Source organism: Prionailurus bengalensis, chromosome C2 (assembly GCF_016509475.1).
Source record: "Prionailurus bengalensis isolate Pbe53 chromosome C2, Fcat_Pben_1.1_paternal_pri, whole genome shotgun sequence".
In the NCBI taxonomy this organism is placed as follows: domain Eukaryota; kingdom Metazoa; phylum Chordata; class Mammalia; order Carnivora; family Felidae; genus Prionailurus; species Prionailurus bengalensis.
Window position 1 is genome coordinate 135,295,915 of NC_057350.1, and position 18,875 is coordinate 135,314,789.

Here is an 18,875-nt window from a genome sequence, read left to right on the forward strand (position 1 = left end):
TGGTTCACGAATAAATACTAAGAAGCAAAGGTAAATGTTTAAAACTTCCTACTAGTTTGCTCACATTTCAGAGAGGAAGTATAATGATACCTTTCAAAAACATACGACATAAAGCTTAATTTGTTACCTCTTTAAAGATTTAGCTGAGTTCTGTATTCTATGATATGGCCAAATCAGGGGCATTAACAGTAGTAATAAGTGTGATACATCTTCATCTAAAGAAGAGAGCCAGCCTGTGGATTACAGAAAGGCTTTATATGATATGTAAAAAGACAATACTGAGAAGACATAAGTTCTATGACCTAATATATGATGCTTATCCAAAATAAATCACACATACTGATTTTGAAGATCATCTCTCAATTACGTTAGAACCATTATAAGCAGCTTTTGCCACACTTAGGTTGATAGCTCCTACTAGATTATTTTGTTTTAATGTCTGTTTTCAACTGCCATTTTAACCTTTTGTTAAGTGACATCAACAATTTCTTGATCCTGGGCCACTTTAAAAGATCAACGGAGTCTTGAAATCTGCAAGGTACATATAGTTTAAGGCACTGGGGAGCCAAAACAAGACATATCTTTGCTTCCATTTCTGGCTACTTGCTTATGTGAGAAACTGATGCTGACGATGTTAACAAAAAGCAATCTTGAACTTTTCTGAAGACACGGAATGTCCCTATATTATCCCAAGCTGGGCTGAAAATGAAAGCAATATAGGCTCAAGGGATGACAGGTGTCCAGTCATAAGCTCTCGTGCCACCAGTGGCAAAGGCGGTACATGGCTCCCGTGGGAGGACGAGTCCTAGCTATGGGCCTGAGCATTTTCCACCTGTGTACAGTTAGGCTATGATAAGCAACAGTCTCAGCATAAATCAGCAAAAGTTATTTCTCACTCATACTTCACGTCTCCCAAGGCTTGGCAGGGCAAAGGAGAGGGCTGAGGAAGATCCAGTAGTGGCAATACGCACAGGTCATTTTCATTTACAACTCCCAGGATAGAACCACTCACGTGGCTCTGACAAGGAGGTGCGATCCTATCAAGCACCTTGGGGGGGGGGGAGGGGCAGATAGTGTGACCTGGCAAAGAGCACAGACTACATTATTTCATAAAATAATAAGATAATCTATTACTTGAAAAATCAGGGGCTTTCTCTTGAAAATTCCTGCCTACTTAGTTCCCATAAGTTAGAAAATATATTGAATTTTGAATAATAATTTTACATTCTGCTTTTGGTTCATAACAGGTCTATGTAAAGAGTGAGACTTACTCTAGTTCTATTTTTGCCTGACGTCTCAGTTTTAAGTTACAGTTATCACCATAAAGAAAAGTAATTAATTGGTGTTGTCGACTAATCCATATGCCACCAAACTGTGACAGAGTGCAAATGGAACGTGTCTCCATATGCCTTTTTCATTTGTTATTCCTTATTCCGCTTCTTCATAGACATGTTCTCTGTACAGGCGGATATCTCTTCTAATTTATTATGCCAATACACTCTGTTTTTGTTGTGATTCTTAGTTATTATTTTTAATCTAAGTTATATATGTAACACCTTGAAAAGTCAAATGGTTCGAGAAGGCCTGTTATGAAAAACAGTTCACACAGCCCCACCCTCCACTTCCTGCTCCAGAAGGAACCACTTTCAATTCTTTTACCCATTTTTTTTTTTTTTATCTCGGTATCTCTAGTTTATATTGCCGTCTCTTGATTTTTCTGGACAGTATTTTCCACTAAGGAAGAAAATGGTTTGTTTAGGTCTACTAACCAATTTTATCATGATTTTGATGAGCTCTGTAGTCAATAGGCTTTCATTATCACGTCTACGTAAATTTTAGTCATGGCTCAGTTACAAGGTTTATCGTAACCTTTCTTCCTTTTTCTGACACTCTGTTTTCCTTTGGAGTTACAATTTGTCCCATGTGTGTGTTTTTAATATTTATGAATGTTTGAGAGAGAGAGCGAGCGGGAGCGGGACAGGGGCAGAGAGAAAGGGGGACGGATGATCCGAAGCAGGCTCTGAACTGACCAGCCGTGAGCCTGATACGGGGCTTGAACTCATGAACCATGAAATCATGACCTGAGCCCAAGTCAGTCAACTGACTGAGCCACCAGGCACCACTGTCCTGTGTTTTAATGGCTTTGTTTTTATAAAGGTATTAAGTCAAACCCCAATTCAGCCCTAGTTTAAATCTTTTAATTTGTTCAAATACATTAGTTGTTTCCCAAATATATCATCTTTTTGGAGAAAACTTTCTGAACCTTCTGACTTGCCCCAACCTGGGTTAGCTGCTGTTCTCTCGACCTGCTAACTAGCCGTGCTATACGTAATCTTGGGATCTCCTAATATTATCATTCTGAGGAATCTTTTTGTCTTGCTCTGGACACTCTGTTTCCTTGTTCTCAGTGTATGTCCTCATTTCTGTAAGCACATCCCCCAGTGGATTCTGAGAAAGGGTGCATGAGGATAAATTTTTTGAATCTTGAATATGTGAAAGTAGCTTAATGCTAATCTCACGTTTAATTAGTTTGGCTAGGTATTGGATCTAGGCTGGAAGTAATTTTCTCTCAGAACTTTAAAGGTATTCCTCCATGGCCTTGCTGGTGTTGCTGTGAGCAATTTGTAGTTATTCTAATTCCTGATCCTTTGTTGGAAATCTTTCTTTTCCCTCAACTCTCCAAGTTTGGAGGATATCTCTTTGTTCTCAGAGTTCTTTGCTCTCAGAGTTCTGAACTTCTTCAGTGATACGTCTGGCTGTGGGTTTCTTTTTACTTGTGTGGGACTTTCTATGGATTTTTTTTTATTAACTTGTTTTATTTTTTATTTATTAAAATTTACATCCAAATTAGCATATAGTGCCACAATGATTTCAGGAGTAGATTCCTTCGTGCCCCTTACCCCTTTAGCCCATCCCCCCTCCCACAACCTCTCCGGTAACCCTCAGTTTTGTTCTCCATTTATGAGTCTCTTCTGTTTTGTACTCCTCCCTGTTTTTATATTATTTTTGTTTCCCTTCCCTTATGTTCATCTGTTTTGTCTCTTAAAGTCCTCATATGAGTCTATGGATTTTTTTGATCTGAAAACTCTGGTCTTTCATTAGTGGAACATTTAATTAACTGTATTTTTTTATTATCTCCTTCATTTTCTCTGTTGTCTGGAACTTCTATTTTTCAGATTTTGAACTTCTGAGGTTGGTTCTCTAATATTTCTTCTTTTATCTCTTTCCATTTCTGTCTTGTACTCCATTTTCTTGGGAGATTTCCTCAATGTTATCAGTTCCAACTCTTCTACTGAGCCTTACATTTCAGATATCATATTTTGATTTCTAATAGCTTTTGTTGTTATCCTCTGAATATTTTCTTTCCTTCTTTTTTTTTCCTGAAGCATTCTTCTCCTGAATAAACACTTTTCTCCCAGTTGCTTTCTTCTATTTGTTTTTGCCTGTCTTTAACTGTCACATGCTCTCAAGTATCTAGTGATCGCTGGCTGTCATGCTCATGTACAGTGTGAACCAAAAGCTAAAAGAAAGCTCTGTGTTTGGGCAGGGCTGTGGAGGTTGGGTTCACTGTAAAGTGAACTGGTTGTTTACCTGGAGAACCTAAAGTCAGTAATTTGTGTGTTTTTAAAAATTTGTAATTTGGGGGCACCTGGGTGGCTCAGTCAGTTAAGGATCTGACTCCTGTTGTGGCTCAGGTCATGAGCTCAGAGTCCAAGGCCGAGCCCTGGGAGGTTGAGCCCTGTGATAGGCTCCGTGCTGAGTGTGGAGCCTTTTTAAGATTCTCTCTCTCTCTCTCTCTCTCTCTCTGCCTGCTCACCGGAGGAGGAGGAGGAAAAGAAGAAGAAGGAGGAGGAGGAGGAGGAGGAGGAGGAGGACAAGAAGAAGAAGAAGACGGCGGCGGCAACGGCGGCTTTTTTTTCCTTTTAATTCTAGTATAGTTAACATACAGTGTTACATTGGTTTCAGGTATATAATACAGTGATTCAACAATTCCATACATCACCCAGTGCTCGTCACAAGTGTACTCTTTAACCCCTATCACCTATTTCATCCATCCCTCTGTTTCTGGAAGAGCAAGTCCCAACTTCACTCCATTTTCTAGTTCCTAAGCTTCCAGAGGACTTTACAATGTAAATCGAGTTGCTTCTTGGCTTTTACCTACTGCTGACTTAGTGGTCAGCTTTCTTAGGCTGCTAAGTTAGTTAGCACTTAACATCTGCTTCACAAGTACCAAGTGTTTGTTGCTGTTATCTTTTCTCTTGATTTCTTCTTCCTTGAGGGTTTACTTTTACCGGCCCTAACCGTCCTTGGAGTGAGGCCAGGAGAGAGCAGAGCCAACTGCCTGTATTACAGCTGCCATCTTTCAGTGAGAGTTCCACTCTGCTCTTCTACCAGTTGGAGAATCGCAGTTCTTACGCGGTGAAGGGACCCCAAGAGACTGAGCAGTGAACTCCTCTCTGTGGGGAGCAAGGTGTGTTGTTTGATCTGCAGATGAGGTGGCTGAAGTACCAGGGATTTGAGTGTCTTGCCTAAAGTCATACACAGCCATCCAGACAGACATCATACTGTTATCTAGTCTATGTATCATAATTATCCCTCAAGGGTTTTAAAGTTTTGTTGTTTTATTTTTCTTCTAATTTAAAGCTCTCTCAGCAACAGCTAGATCCTTGTCTGTAAGATCTTACACATGCCTCCTGCTCCAGTAGGCAGATGGGTTCTTCATAGTAGAAGAGTAAGTGTCGAACTACTTCTAAGATGTGGCTAAATGTTTTATTTTTTTGTGAAGTTGGCTGAAAAAATTTTTCAGACACAACGAGGGGAGCCTGGGTGGCTCAGTCGATTAAGTGTCTGACTTCGGCTCAGGTGATGATATCGCGGTTTGTGGGTTCGAGCCCCCTGTCAGGCTCTGTGCTGATGGCTCGGAGCCTGGAGCCTGCTTCGGATTCTGTGTCTCCCTCTCTCTCTCTGCACCTCCCCCGCTTGTGCTCTGTCTCTGTCTCGGTCTCTCAAAATTGAATGTAAAAAAAAAAATTAAAAAAAATCTTTTCAGACACAACCAGATTTTTAAAGTGGTTGATATGCTTTAGATATGTCCTGAACAACGTATACAAAGGACCTTCGAGAGCAGCTATCAACATGCCATCATTTAAATATAATTTGTATAACTTTTCAAAACAAGAGGTAAAATAATTAATTTTACTTCTCAAGAAATAAAACTGAAAAAAATCCATCTTGGTTTGTTTTATAAGTGTCTTCATCTATTTTTTGGTATAATGCCATTTGATACGTTCTAGGAAAAAAAAACCTAGGCTTTGACAAAAAAGCATTTGCAGAGGAAGAAAGGGCAGATTTGGGATTCCACTTATTTTAAACTGATGCTACTTTTTTTCTCCTAGTGGAATGCAGGCCATGGCCTTAAAATATTACTAAGTGATAATCATAAAATTAAAATAATTTGATGAAAGTATTAATTTTAGTTTGTAGTCATGTGAAGAGCTTTTTAGAACTCAGCCCTAAACAAGTTTTAATAAACGCAGCACTCTACAGGAAAATGAAGGATAAAAGAAAAACTGTCCTTAAATACTTACAGATTCTTTTCTGCCCATAGTTTTGCTGTGTGAGCGGGAACGGGAGATGTTGCTAAAAAAGGAGTCCTTTTTAGTAGCAGATGAAGGTGGGGAGCCAGTGAATTCCCTTCCTCCAGGCAAACTTTCAGTGCTCGGGGATGAGCTGATGGTTTTAGAACTCTGTCCTGTAAGAAAAATTAAGAGGCGATAATGAATCACTAGACTTTTTCATTAAAGCTACTTTATTCACTGCCTTTAACAAAGGATCAATTATTGTACATCTTTTTTCGCACTGTCAACATAAGGACACCGAGGAGTTGTTAAAATGCACTCATTTTAGGTAGCAAAAAAGCTGCCAATTTGTAAAAAACAATGAAGTGCCTCCATACTTTTCCACATGTAATTTGTGCTATAATTGTCTAAGTGTTGCACACATCAAAAAAAAAAAAAAACAGCAAAAAGATCTCATTTTGAGAAATGACAGGTTAGATAATTAGATTTTCCCTCATTAAAGGAATCACCCTTAGTGACAGACACCAGAAATGATTATAGTACGTACTATATTAATATTAAAAAATATAAATCCTTCAGCAGTTTTTCAAAAGAGCCTCTTTCCTCTTCACTAATTGCAGAACAGATACGTGGCCAGCCCCCGCCTATGGTAGAAGCATCTGAAAAATGGGATAAGGTGCTGGCTCACAGGGCCTCTTCTAGACCTTTCCTTACACTACAGTGGGGACACCTGTGATCCCCAGCAGCTATCACTCTGCTTGGCAAATGACCTTCTCAGAGATAACCCTAAGGTCAACTCCTCTTAGAATGTATCTCTGAATTATCAAATTCCAAGTTAGTGATAGTATGGATAAAGTACTAACTGGCCTATATCTCACAGAAAATCCCTGCACGATTTCCCCTTAATTACAGAAATTAGCTTACTAACATTTTCATCCCCTTTGGGAACGTAAACATTTAGACCTTAAGAAAATGGAGTCACTAGAACATGTTCCCAAAGGATGGAGCACTTCATCTGGAGATCTGAAGGAAAAGCCTACGCACCAGAAGTAGTCTTGCCTTGAGATAGAAGAAAGGACTATTACACTTCTCTGTCCTCCTCATGCCCTGCACACACAGAACATGACAACACTGGGCTGGCACACCGGGCAAATGGATGAGCCATTCCATCACCCAGGCCTCACCTGGACAGCTCCCAAGGCAAGTTGCCAGGATTTTCAACGGGCTTCTAGCCCGTAAGCTGCACAGTGGTTCTGAAGCCCTCTATAAACCTTTTCAAGTTTTTAACTGATAGGAACAACGTTAACAATTTCTTCTGCTGCATTGAAACTTAAAGCCTATTCTTGGAGGCACATTCTTAAGTGTACTGCTGTGGTGCCCCGCCCAAGCCCCCTGTGGGACCAAGGCACTATTCCCCAGCCATGGGGAGTGCTGACTGATGAGGGTTCTTACGAGTTCTTCTCTGGAAGTGGCCCTGAGTTCTTCTCTGGAAGTGGCCCTCAGCTGAAGACAGCTGCTCTAAGGTCATGTACCCTCCCCTGGGATTAGCTCCAATCTAGGGACTGGGTGGGGTGATAGAGGATAAAGGCTGGCCCTCTTGCCTCAAGGCAGACTATTCTGAAGGGCCAGCCCGGTCCCAGAGGGTCCCAGAGGTTCCAGCCACGACTGCAAAGCATTTCCACTCCTCCTCAGCTCGCTGCTGCTCCTTTTGCTCCCCAGATACTGATCTTGACAGCACCCCCCTCCCTCCGGCCCCGCCTAAAGCTTCCTACCCATAAATCTTTGTCTCATAGTTTATTTCTCAGAAATTCTGACTCACGACAGTTACTTAGAATTGTTTTAGATTGTAGGCATTTTTAAATATGCCAAATAAAGACCAAATTCTTAGGCCACCTCAGGCATGCACATATTCTTCATTCATAACCAAACACCGCGGAACAAGCCCCGTGCGGATGGATCGGATGGAATGTCTGCAGAAACTCTGTCCAGCACTAAGGATGAGGGATGACCACAACAGGAGCTCTCAGAGAGCTCCGATAGCAGTACCAGGGAAATACACACCTCTATGTACACTAGCTAACCTACAATCCTAGGTGAGAAAAGCAAACACAGAAGTGCAAACAACAGTACTCTGGAAGCACCAAAGAGAGAGCAACTGAGCCTGTCTCAGGCAATCCGAAGTGTGTGCTCCGTCTTCACACCTGAAGAGAGGGTGGCGGCGGTGGTGGCGGCAGTGGCCTCAGTGGCTCGGGGTGGGTCGTTTTTAGCAGAGAACACGGTATTTGTGAAGGCAACTGGTAAATGCTACTGGGGACGTCTAGCTCAATCAGAGCTTGCCTGAATCCTCTGGAGCTTCCTGCCATCTATATGTAACTGAAAATGACACCAATACCAGTGGAAAAGAAGACTAGTCCAACAGAGTGCTTCTTTTGCACTTGATGACGATTTCAATGGTCTGCTGGGAAAAGGAGAGAATCAAGGAAGTTCTTCCTAAAAGCTGCTGGCACCCTACATGTGAGCTTATTTTCCCTCTTGGTCATCCAGCCATAGTGGGGACGGAGGAGCGAGGGAAGGTGAGGATCTAAACAGGGCCAGGTAGATCAGAAAGAGCATTTTGTTCTCATGCTGAAGGGTCTGGCCCTTACCTTGTCAGGAGATGATGAGAGTTACTGCAGATTCTAAGGAAGAAAGTAGCATGAGGATTAGAGGAGCTTGGCTGAGCAAGGCATCTCCTGCGCCTGCCCACACATGAGATTACGAGGGCTGAACCTAAGGCTGTGGTGGTAGATTTGAGAGATGTTTACAAGGCAGAATTCCTCAAACCAGTACCTGCTGGGTCTGACACACCTAAGCTGGAGTCTAAGCCCAGCGGGTATCTATCGGGTATCTAGCTGAGTCAACAATTCACTGCCCCTCCATTAGCCATGATTCTCATCGATAAGTGAAACACCTACTTCATACATGCTTTGTAGCCCAAGTGGGTAATGGGTATAAAAGGCTCAGGGTGGCTTAGGATCCCAGGCGATATGCTAAGTAGTCAGCAGACATAAAGCATTACTAGCAGAGTGGTGACTTCCAAGTCTAAAGCAGGTAGTTTCATATGCAGTTACTGTGGGCTGCAGATTTGCTAGTCCTCTCCCCTTAGGACTAGTCTCACTTTAGCGGCACCTCCCACAGACTTTGGCGAACTAGCTGAGCCGAGGACTGCCACATCCGCCACACCTGAGACTGCCTAGTGGGACAGCGGGAATCCAGGCCCTGCTCTACTGTTCTGCTTGCTAAGATGGGTGCCCTGGTGTGAGCTGCATGTGCACAGAAGGGGTAGCTTTTTCTAAAGGGCACTAAGGTGTTATCTGGACTAGCTGTGGCTGTGTCCAGGCATATTAAATCTGTCCTTCATTCTCTTTTCCTCTCTGAAACATTCAATAAAAGTTTTGTGTCCCATGTGCTACCTATCAGTGGAGGTTATTTGTCAAGAGCCCAGGCTGCCTGAATGAGCTTCAAAGGCATCACGAGGAGCCCTGACTACAGAATGGCTGGGAAGGAAGAAAGGGGAAAGGGGAGAAAGTATTTATTAAGCTCCTACTATGTCCCATGAATAATATTTTTGTGATTTTTCTCTCATTCAACTCAATGGAAAATAGGAACAGGGGCTGGGGTATATTCCTAAATGGACAGGCAAGAACCTGAGACCAGCTGGAGGAGCTAGACACAGGACCTCCAAAGGTAACATGTTCAGAAGGCTAGGAAATCTGGGGTGGGGGAGGTCACTGGTGGGGTGGCACAGCTCAGAAGAGCAAAAAGGGAAAAAGTGCTGTGGCCTTGACTTTGTTCAATGACCCAGGAGAAAACGAGAGGCATGTGTCCCTCTCTGGTAATATTTTGTCACCTCACAGACTTGAGTGACAGACAGCAAGAGGGCTGATGTTTATGCATTAAAAACATACAACTTGGTGTCACGGGAGAGTGAATGGAAGGTTGTAAATGAAACCCCTGGAAACAGACCTGCTCTAGTCTGACCATAGAGTCTAAGCATTGTTGGATCCAGTGCCTACATGCAAACATGTGGTTATAGAATGTCAGAAATAATTATTAAAAAAATTTTTTTTAATGTCTATTTAGTTTTGAGGGGGTTGCGGGGCAGAGAGAGAGGGAGACACAGAATCCAAAGCAGGTTCTAGGCTCTGAGTGGTCAGCACAGAGCCTGATGGCGGACCTCAAACTCACAAACTGTGTGATTAGGACCTGAGCCGAAGTCAGATGTTTAACCAAATGAGCCACCCAGACACCCCAGAAATAATTATTAAAAAAGGAAAGATAGAGGAGTTGAGTTGGCTCTTTCAGAACCTGATTCTGAAAACCAGAGGTATTTGGAAAACAAAACAAAACAAAACAAAACAAAACAAAACACATAACAGTGCTCCCCTCATCACTGCCACTTGAGCAGGCAGCACCCGTGAGTCCTTACGGAGCACAGGTACGGTGCTAACTTCCCACGACCAGCCCAGAAGCAGCTGTTCTTTTCCTTTCTTCTCAGGTAACAGGTTAAGTGACCTCCCTAGATCATCCAGCAAGGCAGTGGTAGAGGCAGAATTCAAACCTGGACCCAACTCCAGAGCCCATGCTGGGAGAGTTGTACCAGTCTGCCTGCCCCTCCCCTGCCAATAAGGCTGTGCGGGGGGCGCTGTCGCACATGTGACCTAAGATTAAAGACAAATGGAATGAGGTTTTTTGAAAGTAAAGGGCAAATTCTGTCCTTGTTCTCAGTCCAAAAAGTCATTTATTCAATGTCTTTTGGGAATAAGTTTTCCACAAAAATGCATTTTCTAGCTAACTGATGCTTCCCCAGATTTGTTTTACGTATCGTGTTTCTCTGCCTTCTTAGAGTGATTATCCAGAACATAATGGAACTGCTTGTCCTGCTTCACGACTATCATTTCTCAACAACAAGCACAGTGGCCAACACAGGGTCATTCACGAGGATAGCTTTTGGCTTCTCAGTCTCTCCTCTCACTCCTGTGAGTAGGCGTTCTTTGTCCCATCGTTACTGTGTCCTATTCTAATTAATTCGGCCTCTCTTTTCTTTGTTCTACCAATTTGTTGCACTAGGGCATTTGTTTTAGTTCTTTGTTCTTGAGGGTCCAGAGGGGAGTCCTCTCCCGACATGTGAGCTGGTACTGCGCTAATGTGACTTGCACGTTACTCCTCAGTTTAAAATCTATTTTTTTCCTAGAAGGAATTATAAAAAAATTAACAGTGATTACCCTTAGGGAAATGGGTTGGCAGAAACCAGTGGGAGGAGTAAAGAGAGAGGTGTGTTGTTTTTTTTTTTTTTTCCCCATTTAATGACTTTAGTTAATTGGGATGGTCAAATGTTGTATGTGTTTTAGATTTACCTTAAGAATGTCAACAGTGGTTATCTGGGCAGGGAGATTTTTGACCTCCCCCCCTCCTTTTTAAAAAAAACCTGATCAATGCTATACAGTGATATCTATGTGTGGATGTACATATGTGTATATATTTGTATCTGCAACATAAATATGTACACACAAGTATAAACATTAAAAATGGTGCTGGGTGGCTCAGTTGGTTAAGCGTCCGACTTGGGCTCAGGTCATGATCTCATGGTTCGTAGGTGTGAGCCCTGCACTGGGCTCTGTGCTGATAGCTTAGAGCCTGGAACCCTGCTTTGGGTTCTGTGTCTCCTTCTCTCTCTGCCCCTTCTCTGCTCGCACTCTGTCTCTCTCTCACCCTTGAAAATAAACATTAAAAATTTTTTTAAATGGTTATGGCAATAACTTAAGAAATCTAAATTTTTCCCCTAATGATCCATTAAGTGACAATACTTGTATACTTTGGTTGGAAATTCTAAATTTTCTTTGGAAGTAAGCTCTGTAAGCATGTGTGTGTTTGTGTGTGTACTCCTATTTTAAAGCTCTGCGGTTCCTAAATATCTCTTGAAAAGTTTCTGGGGCAGCCGGGCAATTTCCAAATCTAATTTCCAAGAAATTCTTTAAGTCTTCAAAAACAAATTCTCCCATGGCACATTTTTTTATGAGTACAACCCATACTGAGAGATATAAAATGGAACTTCCCAACAATTTTCCAAAAACTATTTATTGACTTAAATTGTGGGATTTCATTTTATAGTCAGTTTTTCTCCAAAAAAAAAAAAAAAATTAAATAAAACACATATAATTGTGTGTTTAAAGGCAAAGATACAAATACAAGATCTCATGAAAAAACATAATCAAAGAATCACTGAAAGTGCTGTTATTTACTTCATTTCTTAAAACTTACTCCATTTGAAAAAACATACTTGGGAAAGTCAAAATGATAGTTTCATTTCCCTTACAAGTATATCTACTCTGAAAACATTATATAGGAGAGAATAATGGGTGTGGCCCCTCTGATGAAGTTCTTCAACTTCTAATATTACTGATCCTATTAAGCATAGATTGTTAGAAAGTTTTTTTGTTGTCCCCAGTAACTATTTTGGTTGACTTTTACTTCCCCTTGCTTTTTGACACTGTGCAGGAAGTATGTTGAGGAAAACACAAAGTGACTTCTCCAAATCAGGGCAGGTTAGTCTTATTTTCTTATCATCATTGTCACTATCATCATGACATACTGAAAGCTTTTTATTATTTGGGCTCCATGTCTCATAAAGTGGCTGGAGCCTTCTCTATCAGACTGATACAATCTCTGTCATAGCATGGTAGGCAGGAGGAATTCTGAACTGGGTATCCAGAAAAGAGCTGGTTCCTGACTGTGTAGGCTTGCCTGGGTTATCTAATGCACAGGCTGATGCCCAAGCAACCATGTAAATAAATAAAAAAAAAAAAGCGGGAAAGCCAAGAGAACAATGAGAACAGAGCTTGGGCACATAGTAAGCACTCAGCGAATAGTTGGTGAATAAATGAATAAGATGATTCTACCTATATAACACAAGAGATCTGAACAAAATGATATAACCTCCCTCTGCAAGATTCTATTAAAAATGCAAACTGTTCTTGTGGCTCTGGCCTGTAGGAAAAAATAGATTGAGCAATAGCATAGAAGCAGAAATCAGAGTAAGTCAGACAGCCTTCACCTTTCTCTTTCCGTAGGTATAAATTGAGATTCCACAGCCAAGGATCTACTCTGCAGTAAACTAACTTAAAAAGTGACCAAACTAAATTTGGGATACCAAAACACTTGTTAAAAAGTTGCCAGGGGTGCCTGGGTGGCTCAGTCGGTTAAGCGCCCAACTTTGGATCAGGTTATGGTCTCACAGCTTGTGAGTTTGAGCCCCACGTCGTGCTCTGTGCTGACAGCTCAGAGCCTGGAGCCTGCTTCGGATTCTGTGCCTCCATCTCCGTGTGTGTGTCTCTCTCTCTCTCCCCCTCTCCCCTGCTCACACACTCTCTCTCTCTCTCTTTCTCTCTCTCTCTCAAAAATAAATAGACATTAAAAAAATTTTTTTTAAAACGTTGCCTGGGGGAGGTCAGATTTTAATTTTAGGAAATCAATTGAAGTCCTGTGAATTCTCACCATATCAGATGATCACAGTAATCTTCATTTAAGTACAGTAAATGACAAAGCTTAAGAGAAATCATCTGGAGATTATCTGCACCCCTTTTTTGTCCTTGCTACTGCACCCCTTTCTAATATGGATCACTTAGACACTAAGAAAGATAAACAGCAGCTCTTCATGGAATCACCAAGTTGAAAAAGCCCTTAAAGGTCAGGGTTTAATTACCTGAATACAGCCAGAAACTGTACCTGTGAAACGGAACTATATAGAAGTAAGATCTCATCCTTCTTTTGCCACAACAGTTTTCAAAGAAGCCAATACACCACTCACTCTCCTAATCACAATCTATTGTTTTTTGTAAATTTATAAAAAAGCACAGATATTATGAAGACATATCATTATTAGAACAGCATTTTGATACTAGGAACATGACTATATTATGTGGATATTTTAAATTTAGGAAGATGTGATTATGAATTTTAATTTATACTGCTACCTTTTCAATCTGAATTTGAATGGAAGATTCTTAAGATTAGCCTAGGCTTCCACTTAATACAGAAATCCTCTCTACAGCACATTTTATGTAAAATATTATATAATAAAAGATTAATGCAGCAACTTTAATATTTATACATTTTAAAATTCCATAGGAGGTGCTAAATGTGAATTGCTATTATTTCTGTATTCCTGGAATACAGATTTTGAATAAGCGGTTATGGTATTTAAATGTGATCTTTTTATTTTAAATCATTGCCAATTACATACGGAGATTTCTTGCACTGTTAATATGATTCATAATACAAAGCCTGTACTTAAAAACTTATTTCAAAATCAAGTTGTGATTCTTTTAGGTAAAATATAGTAAATATTTCTGGCTAGTACATATGATAATATGCATAAAAACAGCATTTAAGTCATGTAATCTGAGAACTGATTTGTCAAATACTGCCATAGAGCACCTATGAAATAAAAAAAAACAAACTAACAAACAAAAAAAACCTCAGTGTGAGCTTCCAAATAAAGTGTAGTGTTAAAATAACCACAAAATATAGAGTGACCATATTTGGCAAGAAAAGAGGCTGGTGTAAACTTCATAAAAACCACATCATAGCCAGATTTGGCATCACCAAGGTATGACATGAGAGGGGACTCTTGTTCTAAACAACAGTGCCACTCAGCGGCTGAACAATGGTAGTGAACTGATCAACAGTATGAATGGAGGGTGGGCAAAAAGAAAAATGGAATTTTGGAGAAGGCAATGATAATACTGCAGGCAAAAAGATATACTACGTTGCCATGGTAACTGTACCTTGGAGGTCAGTTAGAGTCTGGACAGGAACAGAAACCTGAGCATCGCTTCCTGTAACTACATCGCCTGGATTTCATAAGAAAAAATAATTAGATTTCATAAAAAGGAAAAAAAATCAAGTTTACTTTTTTTCATACTTAATGTAATACTTTTATCAACCTAATTACTAAAGGTACAGTAAAACAAAATACAATCCTAGAAAAATTAATATAAAATATTTTTTAAAGGAATTAATTTTTAAAAAGTATTTCCTAACACGTTTCTGTGAATATTTTTCTTCAAGAAAAAAAACAAGTTTCTATTAGTCTAAAACATAAGAAACTTGAGAAATCAAATGATTTTTCTGAGCAGGTTTAATTATGCTACAAATAGTAATGTGGTTTCATATTTTCTTTCTTAAAAAAAATTCTTTATCCAAAAGTAAATACGCATTTATTACAAAGCAGGCATTTTTTGAAACGCATTTCCTCCTACAACAGAGAGAAATTATTTTTAACTAAACTTGACACCAGTTTCTACAGTGATAAGATAAATACCTAAACAAGTTCTAATTTCATAGTTAAGCATTGAAAAGATTTCATAAGCTACCACATGTACTTATAAATGTCAACATGTAAAAATAAATCTGTGAACTGCACACCCTTTAAACTTGATATACTTATGATAGGCGAGATTTCATTCACAAATTGGACCTATGGTAAATGCTTAAAATAAAGAAGCGTTCAACTTCAAAAAATAGACAAAGGAAATGGGGAAAGAGGGAGTGCATTCTAAAAGTACAGGAGAGAAAGGAAAAGGAGAACAGGAAATTCTGTGAAGAACTTGAGGTACACTCCCACTTAGAAGGAAGGCTTTTCGGTTCTCTGATTTCTTCCTTCCTGGCCAAGTTCAACATTAGGCACAGTCACTGTCAACAGAATTAATCCTCTGGCTGTATCAGCATCTGAAGGTCTAAGTTACTGTGAAATTCATAAACTAAAATCCAAGTCTTCTACAAAGACACTGTCGTTTCCAGGTTTGATAATGCAGGATTAATAGACTTGCTTGCCCTGTACCTTTCATATAATAGCAAATCAATTTTGGAATTATACAACATACCCTCAAGTGTTTTGACCACTTGCTACAATTATAATTGACAGCACAGCCAGCTTATCTGCAAATTACTGGGTTGTAATCCTATCATCCCATCCATTAATAGTACATGCATTTATATATGTGTATCTATATCTCCTGTAACTGAAATAAAATCTATAAATGGGTACACACTCCAAACCAGCTTTCAACAGAACTTATCAGGTCCTGAATTTTCATAATACAGTTACCTCTGTTCACTGATAAATGGCATGCCTATCTTCTGTTTATTTGAAGGGGATTTTCAATTCTGTGCCTGTTACCCACTTTTCTCTGCTGCTTCTGGATTACCTATTAGTGTGTAATTTAGAGACTGAAAACTCATTTTAGTATCAAATATCACCAGAAAGTAGCAGAGGAATATCTGCGCGCCCTCTTCTTTCTTTCACGACCCGACTCCCAACACATACACAAACTACACTTTGCGTTCCCAGCAACACATACATGAATTTTGGGTTTTCCATACAACTCTCATCCTACGGAAGCATAAACATTCGAGAGTTAAGTAACCTACGAAAACCACAAGCATTTTCATCTTTACTAACAGCCATTATTCAAAGCAACTTTCAAATTTTCCGGCAGAGGACACTACAAAGGCTATTACATTCTCTCTCCTCAAAGGCCCTAAGTAGATGACTCTATTCTGCGATAGTAAGAAGCCGTATTCCAACGCAAGCCTCCCAACAGGCTACGTACTGTGCTCACCAATCTCTGGGACCAGGTGACACAGCTGCAGATCTGTCACTGTCACAGCACAGCGGGATACTTGTGGGAAACACCAGCATAAAGAACGAATGCTGGAGACGTATTTTTTCCTTGTAGCGTTACCCAGTGTATCTTTACAGATGTTTGGAGCTGGGAGGCTCCCCAGGGAGCAGTCCACACCTCTTATTTCAGGGCGAGGAGACATGGTCAGAAGGCTTCAGGACTGTGCTTACGGTTCATTTCATGGGCAAGTCAGTGAGAGGGAGCAGCAACCTAGCTGGTTTCTACTTGTATCAACTGTTCTCTTCGCCTTTTACTCCATTTCATTCAGATCCTTATGCAGGGAGGGACATTTGCAGGAATGTTTATCTTTAAGAGGAAGGTAGACAAGCTTTTCGTGATTGACACGAGGAGAATGAACCAGAAAGAAAAAGAAGAGCTGCCACACAAGGAGACGTTCTTTCAGCACGGGGACCAGTTACAAAATGCCCTAGTGATACTCATGTTCCAAGTACTTTGCTTAAGTGCTCTGTTGTCTCCTTCTAACTGGGGACTTCGTTTTCATCAGTCGTTCCATCCTCGTGCGCCTCCTTCTCACTTACTGTGATATTAATACTTGACATTTCCTTAGAGATACAACTTTATATTTCTATAGTCATTTGGCTTGGTTCCTCTGAAGATTTAAGCTACAGCATTAAGAGATTCTCTGACTCATTTGCCTGCCATCAGTTAGAATTACTACTGACTATGGCTTGTTATCAAAGCAATACTGAAATCATATTTGGTTAGAACAATAAAACAGTACAATTAAGAAATATTGAAAATAACATTCATTTCCATTCTGGAAGTGGGCATGTCTCCTGGCATTAAAATACATTTACAATGTGTTAATGATTTGAAGTCTTCTTTTCTTTCAATCATGTGTGACAACTCTACATTGAAAAGAATGTAGTTTTACACGAGACATTCCTGTGTAAGGCAAACTCAATATTCTAACAGAAACTTATATACTAACTATACAAAGTCTAATACTTCATATAGGCAATGGTAGATAATACCCTGTAACTGACAGAAGAATAAACATGCACACACTCGTTAGTGAATTCAATACTCATTATTTTTGTGCCATTGGGGAATAAAGTCCACTTAAGTCTGCCAGCTTAAATGCCAAGAATTTAAAATTTTTAACCATTTTAGATGCAATCTTCTTAAACAGAGTGTATGGGAACATGGTTTAAGGTCTTCTAACTGATTCAATATTACTGTGGTTGCTGTCAACACCGGTCATCGAACACGGCTAGAACAAGGGTCCCTTTAAGATGTGAATGAGGCATGGGTCAGGCTATTTGTGCCCTGACAACTGAATGGCCACAGGCTCTGTGCTTTGTGAGGTCTTAGGATTGAATTCTGTAGATTTTCTGCCATCATGTTCCTATTTCTTGCTTCTATAGTATAGATAGCAGAGTCCCACCACTAAAAATAAATGCAGCTGTTTCTAATCTGCTGTGAACAGGGGCACTTAATATATAGGTCTCTGAAAAGAGTGGAAAATAAGAGCATAAAGGTTCTGAGTAGGAACCTGAAGGGCTCTCCTACGAGTTAAATACATGCGGGAGACGAAGCACCAGAAAAGCCCGGAAACAGACCACATGCTTACTTGAGGCTGGGTGGCAAGAGCGCCCCTCCCTCGTAGCAGCACCAGCAGCGGCCCCGCTCGTCAAATGAGAGCTTTGGATGAGGTGGTCTCCCAGGTCTCCTCTGCTCTAGCATTCTAAGGCTCTAAATTGTAGGGCCTGGACTCACAGACTGACTTTGGCTGCTAGAGATTCTGTTTAGCCTTCCCCGTAAGGGTACAGTTCATATTGCTCATGGGTAAAGCAGCTGGATGAGCGACCGCAAGCCTAGGGGCAGCACGCTTTCTTCAAACCGGCTGCGCGGATGGATGCTATGACCAGTGAAGCCCATGCTCTTGGAACGTCCCATTTCAGACTACACATCATTACACGTTAGCAGAGATCACATCAACTGCTTTCAAGTTCTCTGTTGTGATAGCCTGTGTCATACTCTACGGGCATCCAGAGGACTCGAATGCACGTATCCTAGGATATAGATGCTAAAGAAGTACCTTAACAAATTACTTCATAAAATGGTCTTATTAAAAATGACACAGGATCTGATATTCCAACTGAAAAAAAAAAACGAATCTAACAGATTTTTAAAAATTAGGTTTTGCATTAATTTCTATCTCTAGGAGGTTGGTTCCTCACAGGCAGGTGAGGAAATCCCAGGCTACACTGTGAGCGTTTTCGTTCGATTTATTACGATTGTTTCCTTACCTTTGTTCAATTGCACTGGCATGCTTTCCGATTTCATCAGTCTCTGCTGCTGCTGCTGCTGCTGCTGCTGCTGCTGCTGCTGCTGCAGGGGATGCCTGGGGACCTCTGCCAGAGTCCTGGTGGGAGGCACAGCAGTGGAGGAGCCTCCACTACTGCCCGCTGGTACAGGGCCACCCGCACTGCCTGGGGCCATTGCTGGAGAAATCAACTTTCTTCCAAAATTTATCAGGCTATTAGAGACCTTATTTATATTCAGGGGAGCACCTTTGACGTTGGCCCTGTAGAAAAAAAATTAGGTG

General features: G+C 40.7%; 1 protein-coding gene across 11 annotated transcripts in view; it reads right to left on the reverse strand.

Annotated features, from left to right (window-relative positions):
• TBC1D5 (TBC1 domain family member 5) overlaps nucleotides 1–18,875 on the reverse strand; it is a 548,599-nt gene that overhangs the window by 51,619 nt on the left and 478,105 nt on the right. For 7 of the 11 annotated variants that reach the window (XM_043595478.1, XM_043595479.1, XM_043595481.1 and 4 more), the window contains 3 exons: nucleotides 18,577–18,854; nucleotides 14,405–14,470; nucleotides 5,589–5,752 (listed from right to left, as the gene is read on the reverse strand). In XM_043595478.1, the coding sequence (XP_043451413.1) occupies nucleotides 5,589–5,752; nucleotides 14,405–14,470; nucleotides 18,577–18,854 (508 nt within the window). The remainder of the gene's footprint in view (nucleotides 1–5,588; nucleotides 5,753–14,404; nucleotides 14,471–18,576; nucleotides 18,855–18,875) is intronic. The other 4 variants (XM_043595489.1, XM_043595488.1, XM_043595486.1 and 1 more) reach the window with 1 other exon arrangement.